This window comes from Coregonus clupeaformis, unplaced genomic scaffold (assembly GCF_020615455.1).
Source record: "Coregonus clupeaformis isolate EN_2021a unplaced genomic scaffold, ASM2061545v1 scaf0011, whole genome shotgun sequence".
Lineage (NCBI taxonomy): Eukaryota > Metazoa > Chordata > Actinopteri > Salmoniformes > Salmonidae > Coregonus > Coregonus clupeaformis.
The window spans coordinates 83,299-99,113 of record NW_025533466.1 but is presented as its reverse complement, the minus strand read 5'-3'; the positions used below and the strand labels follow the sequence as shown (position 1 = coordinate 99,113).

Below are 15,815 nucleotides of genomic sequence, written 5' to 3'. Positions count from 1 at the left end.
CCCAGCCAGAGCCCGGACTTGAACCCAATCTAACATCTCTGGAGAGACTTGAAAATAACCTGACAGAGCTTGAGAGGATCTGCAGAGAAGAATGGGAGTAACTCCACAAATACAGGTGTGCCAAGCTTGTAGCGTCATACCAAAGAAGACTCGAGGCTGTAATCGCTGCCAAAGGTGCTTCAACAAAGTACTGAGTGAAGGGTCTGAATACTTATGTAAATGTGATATTTAATTTGTTTTTATTATTAGCAAACATTTCTAAAAACCTGTTTTTGCTTTGTCATTATGGGGTATTGTGTGTAGATTGATGAGGGGAAAAAACTATTTAATCAATTTTAGAATAAGGCTGTAACGTAACAAAATGTGGAAAAAGGTCAAGGGGTCTGAATACTTTCCAAATGCACTGTATATGCATGTTTGTCTGCTATGCGAAGTGTTTTGAGATGTCTGTGGGTTAACTAGCTCTGCTAATGCTCAAGTCACCACAGGGGTGAAAAAGGCCCTGACCAGACCACAGGAACACAACGTACAGATCAGGCCCTGTTGGGTACATAGGCTATCCAGTTTGGAGCCAGTCAGCAGGGACCGAGATTTAGTATAGGTGCCAGTCTTTTGACTTGAGCCAACACCTTGATTGTTTTAGCTTCTTGTTTGGCTAAGAAACAGCAGATGAGACGGCAGAGGCAGAAGCAGAGGGAGAAACAGGTTGCAGCCCAGGTTACTAGCATAAACCTGTATAAACATCCACAGGTCTGTTAGTCACTACGACCTGTTGGCCTACTCTGATCAGGGGATCAGTTCGCCAAACCCTGCTACTGGTTCCCAAAGATAGGCACAAGGGAGTTCCAGGAGGCTCTCTGAGAAGCAATATGTGAGGGAGGAATAAGGGTCAGATTGTATTTTTATATGGAGCCTATACTTTCAGCTCTGTGGATTTATATCCAAAAAACTAAGAAAGTGGGATTGAGGGGAATATTTTCATTGTTGATACTGAGGCTTGTCCACAAGTCTCGACTTGTAAAAGGCCTTGTAGTTGAAATGTCGACCTTCAAAATTATCCTTGCAATCCCCTTGTCTATGTTTTCCAACAGTATATGCCCCCAGGGTCTTCGTGCAACTTTATTTCACTAGTTAGGGGATTACAGCCAAACTTTCTGGGCTTGTTTGAGTAGAATATGAAAAGCTAATGGATTGGGAGATAATGGTTTGGACGATTGATTCCTGACCAGGGGATAAACACAGTTAGGTCTCATTAGGCTGTTTGTCTTTCCTCTGGGTACCCCTTTCCCTGATGAAGATGGGGATGGAGTTCGGAGGGAAACCCAAACTAGACAACCTCGATGTCCACCAGGGACCAAATTATAGATGCGCTCAGAGACAAATCAGCACAACAGATATATATACACACACACAAGTAGAAAGAAATGTGGACTGAACGTGATTTAATAATTTAGGCTGCTGTGGGGGGAGTAGAATTTCTTTCTAATTTATTCTCTGTGGCTAAAGAAAAGTTGTACAGACAATAGAGGGTAAATAGAAATAAAAATGTAAAAACAAAAAGGCATCTTGGGAAAATATGTTTGTGCTTTAAGTACTACTGAGGTAACAAAGTTAAATTACGGGAGAGGGGGGTTAAATGATGTAACCTCCTGGTTAGAGTTACAGGCCATATGGTACATTCAATACGGCTGCCGTTCCACCACTCTACTAGTTGGCATGGTGTCTCACCTCCTGGTTGTACTCGCTGGCCATCTGTGTGAGGAGAGAGGAGAAGAAACTAGCGTTCTGCAGCAGGACTCTTCCCATGATGCCCAGGTAGGTGGACATCACCACCGGGTACCTCTGCAGACACACACACAGGAAGGAACAGTGTTAATGCTGAAAAGATGATGTGGAGAAGAGTATGTACGTATGTATTACTGTCAACAGGTAAATACAGTATATGGCATAACATGCCAAGGTAACTGATGAAGGCATAAAACCTTGGGCGCTTTCAGAACAAAAAAGTCAAGGTAATTGCATGAGTTTGACAATCGCTGGGCGATTAGTGCTTTTTGAGGTTGGTTTGTTTTCGGTTCGATTATTAAAAAAGAATCACGGATTTCAGTTTCGATATTTGTTTTAAACAAGAAATGTATCATACATTTTGTGAGTTCAATGCTGTTAAACAGAATAAAACAATGAATAAAAGTCCCATAATGGTAGTGACAGCCCATTACTGCTCATCCCTTATTAACCATCATTTATTCATATTACTTTACTTAAAATATTTCAGTTGTTGTGTAAACACTTTTGTTTAATTTGATGACTATTATTTAATTCCAAGTCATCATCTCATTTCTATAGAGCTGCTGCCTATGCTGTCTGACAAAATCACTATTTTAGTAGTTCTTCAAAGTAAATAAGACATACTTTTATGACTGCTGAATATCAACTATCAATCGCTTAGATCATGTATTTTCAGGTAGAGAAACCTCTGATCTCTATCCCTCTCGATCACGCGTTCTTCTCTCCCTCTCAGTGTCTGCCACATAAAGACTGGACAAGGCGCGCAATGGATTATGGTCATTGTAGTTACGTTTTCTGCACTAAACTATGTAGAATGTTGTCTGATGGAAACTACAACTCCCTAATACTTCGCACAGTTCGGGCTTGATCTGATTTATCTCTAGAGACACTGTGCATTGAGCTCAAAGAAAAAACCAGACCGAAATGGATTTTTTTATTTTAAACCAAAAAATAACATACACTGAGTGTACAAAACATTAAGAACACCTTCCTAATATTGAGTTGCACCCTCCTTTTGCCCTCAGAACAGCCTCAATTAGTCGGGGCATGGACTCTACAAGGTGTCGAAAACGTTCCACAGGGATGCTGGCACATATTGACGTCAACGCTTACATACACTGCTCAAAATAATTAAGGGAACACTTAAACAACACAATGTAACTCCAAGTCAATCACACTTCTGTGAAATTAAACTGTCCACTTAGGAAACAACACTGATTGACAATACATTTCACATGCTGTTGTGCAAATGGAATAGACAACAGGTGGAAATTATAGGCAATTAGCAAGACACCCCCAATAAAGGACTGGTTTTGTAGGTGGTGACCACAGACCACTTCTCAGTTCCTATGCTTCCTGGCTGATGTTTTGGTCACTTTTGAATGCTGGCGGTGCTTTCACTCTAGTGGTAGCATGAGACGGAGTCTACAACCCACACAAGTGGCTCAGGTAGTGCAGCTCATCCAGGATGGCACATCAATGCGAGCTGTGGCAAGAAGGTTTGCTGTGTCTGTCAGCGTAGTGTCCAGAGCATGGAGGCGCTACTAGGAGACAGGCCAGTACATCAGGAGACGTGGAGGAGGCCGTAGGAGGGCAACAACCCAGCAGCAGGACTGCTACCTCCACCTTTGTGCAAGGAGGAGCAGGAGGAGCACTGCCAGAGCCCTGCAAAATGACCTCCAGCAGGCCACAAATGTGCATGTGTCTGCTCAAACGGTCAGAAACAGACTCCATGAGGGTGGTATGAGGGCCCGACGTCCACAGGTGGGGGTTGTGCTTACAGCCCAACACCGTGCAGGACTTTTGACATTTGCCAGAGAACACCAAGATTGGCAAATTCGCCTCTGGCGCCCTGTGCTCTTCACAGATGAAAGCAGGTTCACACTGAGCACATGTGACAGACGTGACAGAGTCTGGAGACGCCGTGGAGAACGTTCTGTTGCGTTGCCTGCAACATCCTCCAGCATGACCGGTTTGGCGGTGGGTCAGTCATGGTGTGGGGTGGCATTTCTTTGGGGGGCCGCACAGCCCTCCATGTGCTCGCCAGAGGTAGCCTGACTGCCATTAGGTACTGAGATGAGATCCTCAGACCCCTTGTGAGACCATATGCTGGTGCGGTTGGCCCTGGGTTCCACCTAATGCAAGACAATGCTAGACCTCATGTGGCTGGAGTGTGTCAGCAGTTCCTGCAAGAGGAAGGCATTGATGCTATGGACTGGCCCGCCCGTTCCTCAGACCTGAATCCAATTGAGCACATCTGGGACATCATGTCTCGCTCCATCCACCAACGCAACATTGCACCACAGACTGTCCAGGAGTTGGCGGATGCCTTAGTCCAGGTCTGGGAGGAGATCCCTCAGGAGACCATCCGCCACCTCATCAGGAGCATGCCCAGGCGTTGTAGGGAGGTCATACAGGCACGTGGCGGCCACACACACTCTACTGAGCCTCATTTTGACTTGTTTTAAGGACATTACATCAAAGTTGGATCAGCCTGTAGTGTGGTTTTCCACTTTAATTTTGAGGGTGACTCCAAATCCAGACCTCCATGGGTTGATACATTTGATTTCCATTGATCATTTTTGTGTGATTTTGTTGTCAGCACATTCAACTATGTAAAGAAAAAAGTATTTAATAAGAATATTTCATTCATTCAGATCTAGGATGTTTTATTTTAGTGTTCCCTTAATTTTTTTGAGCAGTGTAGTTGTGTCAAGTTGGCTGGATGTCCTTTGGGAGGCGGACCATTCTTGATACACACGGGAAACTGTTGCGCGTGAAAAACCCAGTAGCGTTGCCGTCCTTGACATAAACTGGAGCGCCTGGCACCTACTACATACCCTGTTCAAATGCACTTAAATCTTTTGTCTTGCCCATTCAGCCTCTGAATGGCACACATTCATACACAATCCATGTCTCAAGGCTTAGAAATCCTTCTTTAGCATGTCTCCTCCCCTTCATCTACACTGATTGAAGTGGATTTAACAAGTGACATCAAAGAGGGATTATAGCTTTCACCTGAATTCACCTGATCAGTCTGTCATGGAAAGAGCATACAGTGGGGAAAAAAGTATTTAGTCAGCCACCAATTGTGCAAGTTCTCCCACTTAAAAAGATGAGAGGCCTGTAATTTTCATCATAGGTACACGTCAACTATGACAGACAAAATGAGAAAAAAAATTCCAGAAAATCACATTGTAGGATTTTTTATGAATTTATTTGCAAATTATGGTGGAAAATAAGTATTTGGTCAATAACAAAAGTTTCTCAATACTTTGTTATATACCCTTTGTTGGCAATGACACAGGTCAAACGTTTTCTGTAAGTCTTCACAAGGTTTTCACACACTGTTGCTGGTATTTTGGCCCATTCCTCCATGCAGATCTCCTCTAGAGCAGTGATGTTTTGGGGCTGTCGCTGGGCAACACGAACTTTCAACTCCCTCCAAAGATTTTCTATGGGGTTGAGATCTGGAGACTGGCTAGGCCATTCCAGGACCTTGAAATGCTTCTTACGAAGCCACTCCTTCATTGCCCGGGCGGTGTGTTTGGGATCATTGTCATGCTGAAAGACCCAGCCACGTTTCAACTTCAATGCTCTTGCTGATGGAAGGAGGTTTTCACTCAAAATCTCACGATACATGGCCCCATTCATTCTTTCCTTTACACGGATCAGTCGTCCTGGTCCCTTTGCAGAAAAACAGCCCCAAAGCATGATGTTTCCACCCCCATGCTTCACAGTAGGCATGGTGTTCTTTGGATGCAACTCAGCATTCTTTGTCCTCCAAACACGACGAGTTGAGTTTTTACCAAAAAGTTCTATTTTGGTTTCATCTGACCATATGACATTCTCCCAATCCTCTTCTGGATCATCCAAATGCACTCTAGCAAACTTCAGACGGGCCTGGACATGTACTGGCTTAAGCAGGGGGACACGTCTAGCACTGCAGGATTTGAGTCCCTGGCAGCGTAGTGTGTTACTGATGGTAGGCTTTGTTACTTTGGTCCCAGCTCTCTGCAGGTCATTCAATAGGTCCCCCCGTGTGGTTCTGGGATTTTTGCTCACCGTTCTTGTGTTCATTTTGACCCCACGGGGTGAGATCTTGCGTGGAGCCCCAGATCGAGGGAGATTATCAGTGGTCTTGTATGTCTTCCATTTCCTAATAATTGCTCCCACAGTTGATTTCTTCAAACCAAGCTGCTTACCTATTGCAGATTCAGTCTTCCCAGCCTGGTGCAGGTCTACAATTTTGTTTCTGGTGTCCTTTGACAGCTCTTTGGTCTTGGCCATAGTGGAGGTTGGAGTGTGACTGTTTGAGGTTGTGGACAGGTGTCTTTTATACTGATAACAAGTTCAAACAGGTGCCATTAATACAGGTAACGAGCGGAGGGCAGAGGAGCCTCTTAAAGAAGAAGTTACAGGTCTGTGAGAGCCAGAAATCTTGCTTGTTTGTAGGTGACCAAATACTTATTTTCCACCATAATTTGCAAATAAATTCATAAAAAATCCAACGTGATTTTCTGGAATTATTTTTCTCAATTTGTCTGTCATAGTTGACGTGTACCTATGATGAAAATTACAGGCCTATCTCATCTTTTTAAGTGGGAGAACTTGCACAATTGGTGGCTGACTAAATACTTTTTTTCCCCACTAATGTTTTGTACACTCAGTTTACAGTGACCTATAGAGGCTAAATGGCTTCTACTGTCATTCAATTCAGTCCTTATAGTCAGGGAAGGACATAAAGAGAACCCAGAGTGAGTGAATGAATGAGTGAGTGAGTGATAGAGACAGAGTGAGTGAGTTATAGAGACAGTGAGTGAGTGATAGAGACAGAGTGAGTGAGTGAGTGAGTGATAGAGACAGAGTGAGTGAGTGAGTGAGTGAGTGATAGAGACAGAGTGAGTGAGTTATAGAGACAGTGAGTGAGTGATAGAGACAGAGTGAGTGAGTGAGTGAGTGAGTGAGTGAGTGAGACTAAAAGTTTCCTATGGAAAGTTCTGGCAGGGTGCCATGTCAGTTAAAGCTGAGCTCTCATAAAAGACAAATGGAGAGAGAAAAAGAGCAAGACAGAGACAGACAGACCGGTAACTTTCTCCAAATCCCCAGAAAACCTGGTTGGAAGATTCCTGGAATTAGCAGGGAATAAGCAGGAAATCCGGAATCCTCCAACAAGGATTTCTGGAAAACCTGTGAATTTAAGGAAAGCTACGGGAATTTAGCTACACCTGGTTGCACCAAAGCCCAGCTCCAGAACAGGTACAAAGCATTAACAGGTAGCTCACCTCTCCATCCACGGTCCCTCTGAAGACAGAAGGCAGCAGGGGCTGGAACATGTGGGCTCCTAACACGGGGCTAACCTTTAGAGCTACCTCTACCACCTACAGAGAGAGCGAAAGAGACAGCTATTAGTCTACAATAACGCGAGTCTGCTTGGTTGGTTGATCTCTCGTTGTCCTACTAGAACGGCACCTCCCTCTCTCCCTCCTCTCATGCTTTATCAGCTCAATTTAATAAAGTAACTTTAAAAAATGACTTTTCTGCTGCTTCCCTCACTCGGATCAGACCGGGTGTGGCTCTGACAAGGTCTATACAGAACGGGTCTAGTTGTCCTCGGGTCCGTTCGGAACGGGACTGTATATTAAAAATAAATAAATATGCTTAAGTCACATAATAAGTTGCATGGACTCACTGTGTGCAATAATAGTGTTTAACATTATTTTTGAATGACTACATCATCTCTGTACCCCACACATACAATGATCTGTAAGGTCCCCTCAGTCGAGCAGTGAATTTCAAACACAGATTCAACCACAAAGACCAGGGAGGTTTACCAATGACTCCCAAAGAAGGGCACCTATTGGTAGATGGGTAAAAAAAATAAGCAGACATTGAATATCCTTTTGAGCATGCTGAAGTTATTAATTACACTTTGGATGGTGTAGCAATACACCCAGTCACTACAAATACAGGCATCCTTCCTAACTCAGTTGCCGGAGAGGAAGGAAACCGCTCAGGGATTTCACCATGAGGCCAATGGTGATTTTAAAACAGTTACAGAACTGAATGGCTGTGATAGGAGAAATCTGAGGATGGATAAACATTGTATTTACTCCACAATACTACCTAATTGACAGAGTGAAAAGGAAGCCTGTACAGAATGAAAATATTCCAGAACATGCATCCTGTTTGCAACAAAGCACTAAAGTAAAACAGCAAAGATGTTGGCAAAGCAATTACCTTTTTATCCTGAATATAAAGTGTTAGGTTTGGGGCAAATCCAATACAACACATTACGTACCACTCTTACCCAGTAAAGAATCACAACTATTATCGCTGTCAAAAGTGATTCTAACCTGTATTGACTCAGGGGTATTGACTCAGGGGTGTGAAAACTTAACTAAATGAGATATCTGTATTTCATTTTCAATACATTTGTGTGTAGATGGGTGAGAAAAAACATCAATTTAATTCATTTTCAATTCAGGCTGTAAAACAACAAAATGTGGAATAAGGGGTACGAATACTTTCTGAAGGCACTGTAGTGAGCAATATGTTTGGAACATCAAATCGCAATAAAATCGGTGTATCGAATGGTAATACATAGAACAGTGAAAATCACAATACACATCGAATCGGCATCCAAGTATCGTGATAATATTGTATTGTGAGGTCCCTGGCAATTCCCAGCCCTAGATCAAATCAAATGTTATTTGCCACTTGCGCCGAATACAACAGGTGTAGGTAGACCTTACAGTGAAATGCTTACTTACAAGCCCTTAACCAACAATGCAGATTTAAGAAAATAAAAAAAGTGTCCGTCAGGAAGAACCAGGATCCAGTTGCAGAGGGAGGTGTTTAGTCACAGGGTCCTTAGCTTAGTGATGAGCTTTGAGGGCACTATGGTGTTGAACGCTGAACTGTAGTCAATGAATAGCATTCTAACATAGGATAGTGGAGAAATGATGTGAGTGAGTGTATGTGTGTAAGTATGTGCTTGTTTTGTGTGTGTGTGGTTGTGTGTGTGTGTGTGTGTGTGTGTGTGTTATGGACATGAATAGCAGGGCATCAGATCTAAAGACTCCTCTCCTCATCCTTCTGCCCACAGCACCATGATCAAAGACACATAATCAGGACATAACCCCTGACCTCTCCACAGTTTAACATCTTCTTAGAATTTTATATACCGATAGCCTCTCCCTCTAATAGTTTACAACATTTCACTTCGTTTGATCTTTCAACTTCAAACGTTTGACACCATGGCCAATGACTAAATCTCAGTTAGAAGATGATACAAAATAACTTTATGGAACATTTCAGCCAGGGCTCAACATTAACTCTTGTCCTCTTGTCTGGGACAACTCAAAAAAAGTCTGACAAGAAGAATATCAATTTCAGTTGTCAGAATGGACAAGTAAAAAAAAGAAAAACAGTAAATCACAATATCATACAATTACTCAGATCAGAATTGTAGGTTATATGCATATTGGCAGCAACCTCAAGTCCAAACCGATGCTGACATGAGGCACCAGAAAATGTAGCCAAACTTTAATGAGACTTTAATTACATAAATATAGGCTAAACGCCAGTCATATTTGATAAATATAATGAAGGATAATTAACGTCTAAAGGCTTGATTCTGTACACATACTCGAGGCACGGTTAGTTCAGATCAAATGGTCACCGGAGAGTGAAGGACAGTGCCTGTTGTGCACAGCACATCACCCACCTTGAATCTGAGCTGAGGCGGTCAGCATTCTGAAACTATTTAACCATATATTTAATTGTTTAAAACCTGGACTTTTTATGTCATTTTATGAAGCATGTCTTACCTCGTTTCAAAGTAACCTAGCCCAAAATACGACCATAGAAATGTTAAGGAAATAATTGTATAAACACTTTACATGCCATTGAAACCAGCATTTTCTATTGGTTTTCAAAATCAACATAATTGCATTGTCCAGCAGCCAAAGGCATAATCCTAGTCATACAAATTACTCATGCTAGTTGATACATCTTTAGATCTCCCCTCTTTCTTAGTTTCTAACAGATATTTTCGTCTCTGTCACATGAAACCGCTCATGCATGCTGTGCACTTTTGAGAATGGTGTTTTCCCGGTAATTCCCTTTTGGAACCGTCGCTGTAGACTGCATTATTGCACTTATAATATGAAGAACTAAAAGCTTATCGACATTTTAAGTTAAACAGTCTGATCTGTTGCATCAGCCTTGTTGCTTTTTTACATTTTGAATTGTGCATTGGTTGTATGAATGTTGGATCTGTCCCAGAACCTATTTTTGAATATTGTTTTATTGTCCAAGGCACGACAGGACACCCTTAATTTCGAGCCCTGGAGGGAATTATTTTATAAAGACAAACAGTATTTGGTTGGAATTGTAATGTTGCAATATTTTATAGGCTACAAAGGGTGACCAACCATCCCTCCTGGAGAGCCTTAAAGGGGCAGTTTTGTATATTGAGACAGGCTTGAATATGCAAAGGAGTCAATGGGCAGAGTGTAGACAACATGTTTATCTGATTCTCTATGGTAAAACATATAATAATGCATTTTTTGTAAAGTGGTTCCTTGCATCATACAATTTTTTTTGAGGGGGGGACAAGTGACTTGAGAAAAGCAGTCCTACCTGTCCAAAGGGTAAGTGGCTAAAAAAGTGAATGTCAAGCCCTGTCAGCACTAAAATAATCTGCTGTTGTGTAGGGCCCGGTTATTGTATGTATACATAGAGTGTGACGCCGAGAAATATCAACGTTAAAAGTGACCATAACAGCTGATGACTGGTGATGCAATCAACAGTGGATGGGAGGAGAAACCATCCTGATTGCTAGCTCACTGTTCTGTTCCAGGTGAAGCCGAATGGGAGCTTTCACACCATCAGGGTGGTTCCACCATGGCAAACGGGCCAAAACAGGGAAGGGCCTACCTGAATTTGTCCAATAAGAAACGCTTGTTTTTGTTTTCCATTGCAAAACGTTCTGCTACGGTGTGCACTAATGAATAAAACCGAGGCTATTGGGGACTGGGAGGGTGAAAACGTTCTCTGAGCTGTGTCTTCTTCACTCTGTTGTTCTGCTTCTGTCCTCAAAACAAAAGATTAGGGAGCCAGATGTGCAGTAATGCCACTGAACTTTAAGATGCTAAAGCCCCAAGATCTGACTGTCGCTATGCATAAATAAACATCCAAACATAGCCAACTGTGTCTTCTCCAGTAGCGAACTAAGCATGTCATTAAATTGATAGTGATTGATCTTCAAGTCATTTGCATGCCGAAAAACCCCAGTGCCTTCGGAAAGTATTCAGACCCCTTGACTTTTTCCACATTTTGTTACGTTACAGCCTTATTCTAAAATTGATTAAATATATACAAATCCTCAGCAATCTACACACAATACCCCATAATGACAAAGTGAAAAAAAGTGTTGTACATTTTTGCTAATTTATAAAAAACAAAAAACAGAAAAACCTTATTTACATAAGTATTCAGACCCTTTGCTATGAGACTCGAAATTGAGGTCAGGTGCATCCTGTTGCCATTGATCATCCTTGAGATGTTTCTACAACTTGATTGGAGTCCACCTGTGGTAAATTATATTGATTGGACATGATTTGGAAAGGTCCCAAAGTTGACAAGTGTATGTAAGAGCAAAACCAAGCCATGAGGTTGAAGGAATTATCCGTAGAGCTCTGAGACAGGATTGTGTCGAGGCACAGACCTGGAGAAGGGTACCAAAAAATGTCTGCAGCATTGAAGGTCTCCAAGAACACAGTGGCTTCCATCATTCTTGAATGGAAGAAGTTTGGGACCACCAAGACTCGTCCTAGAGCTGGGCGCCCAGCCAAACTGAGCAATCGGGGGAGAAAAGCCTTTGTCAGGGAGGTGACCAAAAATCCGATGGTCATTCTGACAGAGCTCTAGAGTTCTAAAATCTATTTTGATTTGTTTAACACCTTTTTGGTTAATACATGATTCCATGTGTTATTTCATAGCTTTGATGTCTTCACTATTATTCTACAATGTAGAAAATAGTAAAACATTTATAAAAACCCTTGAATGAGTAGGTGTGTCCAAATTTTTGACTGGTATTTCATTATAGTGATTGTGTTCCCCATACTCTATATAATACACAGTACCAGTCAAAAGTTTGGACACACCTACTCATTCAAGGGTTTTCTTTATTTGTACAATTTTTTACATTGTAGAATAATAGTGAAGACATCAAAACGATGAAATAACACATATGGAATCATGTATTAACCAAAAAAGTGTTAAACAAATCAAAATATATTTTATATTTGAGATTCTTCAAATAGCCACCCTTTGCCTTGATGAAAGCTTTGCACACTCTTGGCATTCTCAACCAGCTTCACCTGGAATACTTTTCCAACAGTCTTGAAGGAGTTCCCACATATGCTGAGCACTTGTTGGCTGCTTTCCCTTCACTCTGCCATCCGACTCATCCCAAACCATCTCAATTGGGTTGAGGTCAGGTCATCTGATGCAGCACTCCATCACTCTCCTTGGTAAAATAACCCTTACACAGCCTGGAGGTGTGTTGCGTCATTGTCCTGTTGAAAAACAAATTATAGTCCCATTAAGCCCAAACCAGATGGGATGGCGTATCGCTGCAGAATGCTGTGGTAGCCATGCTGGTTAAGTGTTGCTTGAATTCTAAATAAATCACAGACAGTGTCAACAGCAAAGCACCCCCACACCATAACACCTCCTCCTCCATGCTTTACGGTGGGAACTACACATGCGGAGATTGTCCGTTCACCCACACTGCGTCTCACAAAGACACAGTGGTTTAAACCAAACATTTCAAATTTGGACTCCAGACCAAAGGACACATTTCCACCGGTCTAATGTCCATTGCTCGTGTTTCTTGGCCCAAGCAGATCTCTTCTTATTATTGTGTCCTTTAGTAGTGGTTTCTTTGCAGCAATTCGACCATGAAGGCCTGATTCACACGGTTCCCTCTGAACAGTTGCTGTCAAGATGTGTCTGTTACTTGAACTCTGTGATGCATTTATTTGGGCTGCAATTTCTGAGGCTGGTAACTCTAATGAACTTATCCTCTGCAGCAGAGGTAACTCTGGGTCTTCAATTCCTGTGGTGGTCCTCATGAGAGCCAGTTTCATCACAGCGCTTGATGGTTTTTGCGACTGCACTTAAAAAATTTCAAAGTTCTTGAAATGTTGCATATTGACTGACCTTCATGTCTTAAAGTAATGATGGACTGTTGTTTCTCTTTGCTTATTTGAGCTGTTCTTGCCATATTATGGACTTGGTATTTTACCAAATAGGGCTATCTTCTGTATAACACCCCTACCTTGTCACAACACAACTGATTGGCTCAAACGCATTAAGATGGAAATAAATTCCACAAATTAACAAGGCACACCTGTTAACTGAAATGCATTCCAGGTGACTACCTCATGAAGCTGGTTGAGAGAATGCCAAGAGTGTGCAAAGCTGTCATCAAGTATGAAAAATGTATGCACTCTAACTGTAAGTCGCTCTGGATAAGAGCTTCTGCTAAATGACTCAAATGTAAAATGTATTAGAAGAATCTCAAATCTATATAGATTTGTTTAACACTTTTTTGGTTACTACATGATTCCATGTGTTATTTCATAGTTTTGATGTCTTTTTTATTTTACAATGTAAAAAATAGTGAAAAATAAAGAAAAACCCTTGAATGAGTAGGTGTGTCCAAACTTTTGACTGGTAGTGTATATGTTTATAGATACAGTGGGGGGAAAAAGTATTTAGTCAGCCACCAATTGTGCAAGTTCTCCCACTTAAAAAGATGTGAGAGGCCTGTAATTTTCATCATAGGTACACGTCAACTATGACAGACAAATTGAGGGGGAAAAAATCCAGAAATTCACATTGTAGGATTTTTTATGAATCTATTTGCAAATTATGGTGGAAAATAAGTATTTGGTCACCTACAAACAAGCAAGATTTCTGGCTCTCACAGACCTGTAACTTCTTCATTAAGAGGCTCCTCTGTCCTCCACTCGTTACCTGTATTAATGGCACCTGTTTGAACTTGTTATCAGTATAAAAGACACCTGTCCACAACCTCAAACAGTCACACTCCAAACTCCACTATGGCCAAGACCAAAGAGCTGTCAAAGGACACCAGAAACAAAATTGTAGACCTGCACCAGGCTGGGAAGACTGAATCTGCAATAGGTAAGCAGCTTGGTTTGAAGAAATCAACTGTGGGAGCAATTATTAGGAAATGGAAGACATACAAGACCACTGATAATCTCCCTCGATCTGGGGCTCCACGCAAGATCTCACCCTGTGGGGTCAAAATGATCACAAGAACGGTGAGCAAAAATACCAGAACCACACGGGGGACCTAGTGAATGACCTGCAGAGAGCTGGGACCAAAGTAACAAAGCCTACCATCAGTAACACACTACGCCGCCAGGGACTCAAATCCTGCAGTGCCAGACGTGTCCCCCTGCTTAAGCCAGTACATGTCCAGGCCCGTCTGAAGTTTGCTAGAGTGCATTTGGATGATCCAGAAGAGGATTGGGAGAATGTTATATGGTCAGATGAAACCAAAATATAACTTTTTGGTAAAAACTCAACTCGTCGTGTTTGGAGGACAAAGAATGCTGAGTTGCATCCAAAGAACACCATACCTACTGTGAAGCATGGGGGTGGAACCATCATGCTTTGGGGCTGTTTTTCTGCAAAGGGACCAGGACGACTGATCCGTGTAAAGGAAAGAATGAGTGGGGCCATGTATCGTGAGATTTTGAGTGAAAACCTCCTTCCATCAGCAAGGGCATTGAAGATGAAACGTGGCAGGGTCTTTCAGCATGACAATGATCCCAAACACACCGCCCGGGCAACGAAGGAGTGGCTTCGTAAGAAGCATTTCAAGGTCCTGGAGTGGCCTAGCCAGTCTCCAGATCTCAACCCCATAGAACATCTTTGGAGGGAGTTGAAAGTCCGTGTTGCCCAGCGACAGCCCCAAAACATCACTGCTCTAGAGGAGATCTTCATGGAGGAATGGGCCAAAATACCAGCAACAGTGTGTGAAAACCTTGAAGACTTACAGAAAACGTTTGACCTGTGTTATTGCCAACAAAGGGTATATAACAAAGTATTGAGAAACTTTTGTTATTGACCAAATACTTATTTTCCACCATAATTTGCAAATAAATGCATAAAAAATCCTACAATGTGATTTTCTGGATTTTCTCATTTTGTCTGTCATAGTTGACGTGTACCTATGATGAAAATTACAGGCCTCTCATCTTTTTAAGTGGGAGAACTTGCACAATTGGTGGCTGACTAAATACTTTTTTCCTCCACTGTATGTGTTGTGTATTTGATGTATTGATGCAGGTATCATCCGTAAAAGTATTGATGCAGGGCTCACCCCCTGCTAAAATAAATTTTAAATAAAATAAGTAATAGTAAACTAACTTAATTTTTTTAAATCCTCAAAAGTAGAAGAGACTGACTCAGATGACCTCTGGGAGCTAACTCCAAAGAGACCACATTCAAGTCCTCCATCCCCCTCTCATTGAAACGTAGGAACTGGTTCATGCAGTCTGATCCCTGCTGCTGTCCCTGGCTCCACACCCACCCCCACCCGACCATCTAGAGGTGTGAAGAGGCCAGCCCAGAAGCGGAGGAGAGCCAGTGCACCAGCGGCAACTACCACCGAGGGAGAGTACCGTTGGCACACTGTGCTAGAGGATGATGTGGAGCCACTTCCACCAACATTTCGACCTAAAAGGCAGCCAGGACCTCAGCTAGACATGACAGGAAAGTACTGACCCCTTCATCTTTTCCAGATGTTGTTTTCCTTGTCAGTTCTTGGTTCACTGGTGTAACACCAACAAGTATGGGGCTAAGAAGCAAGCAGGCAAGAAAGAGGCATGGAAACCCATTTCCATCCAAGACCTATACTATTACATCTCACTGGTCATTTATATGGGGCTTGTGAAGTTGAAAAATCTGAAGGACTACTG

The 15,815-nt window shown here is 42.2% G+C and overlaps 1 protein-coding gene across 1 annotated transcript in view; it reads right to left on the bottom strand.

Annotated features, from left to right (window-relative positions):
• Positions 1 to 15,815, bottom strand: part of ipo11 (importin 11) — a gene marked incomplete at its 5' end in the record, with an annotated part of 149,279 nt that overhangs the window by 54,221 nt on the left and 79,243 nt on the right. The window contains 2 exon segments of the mRNA XM_045212406.1: positions 1,729 to 1,842; positions 7,074 to 7,169. Of these exon segments, the coding sequence (XP_045068341.1) occupies positions 1,729 to 1,842; positions 7,074 to 7,169 (210 nt within the window).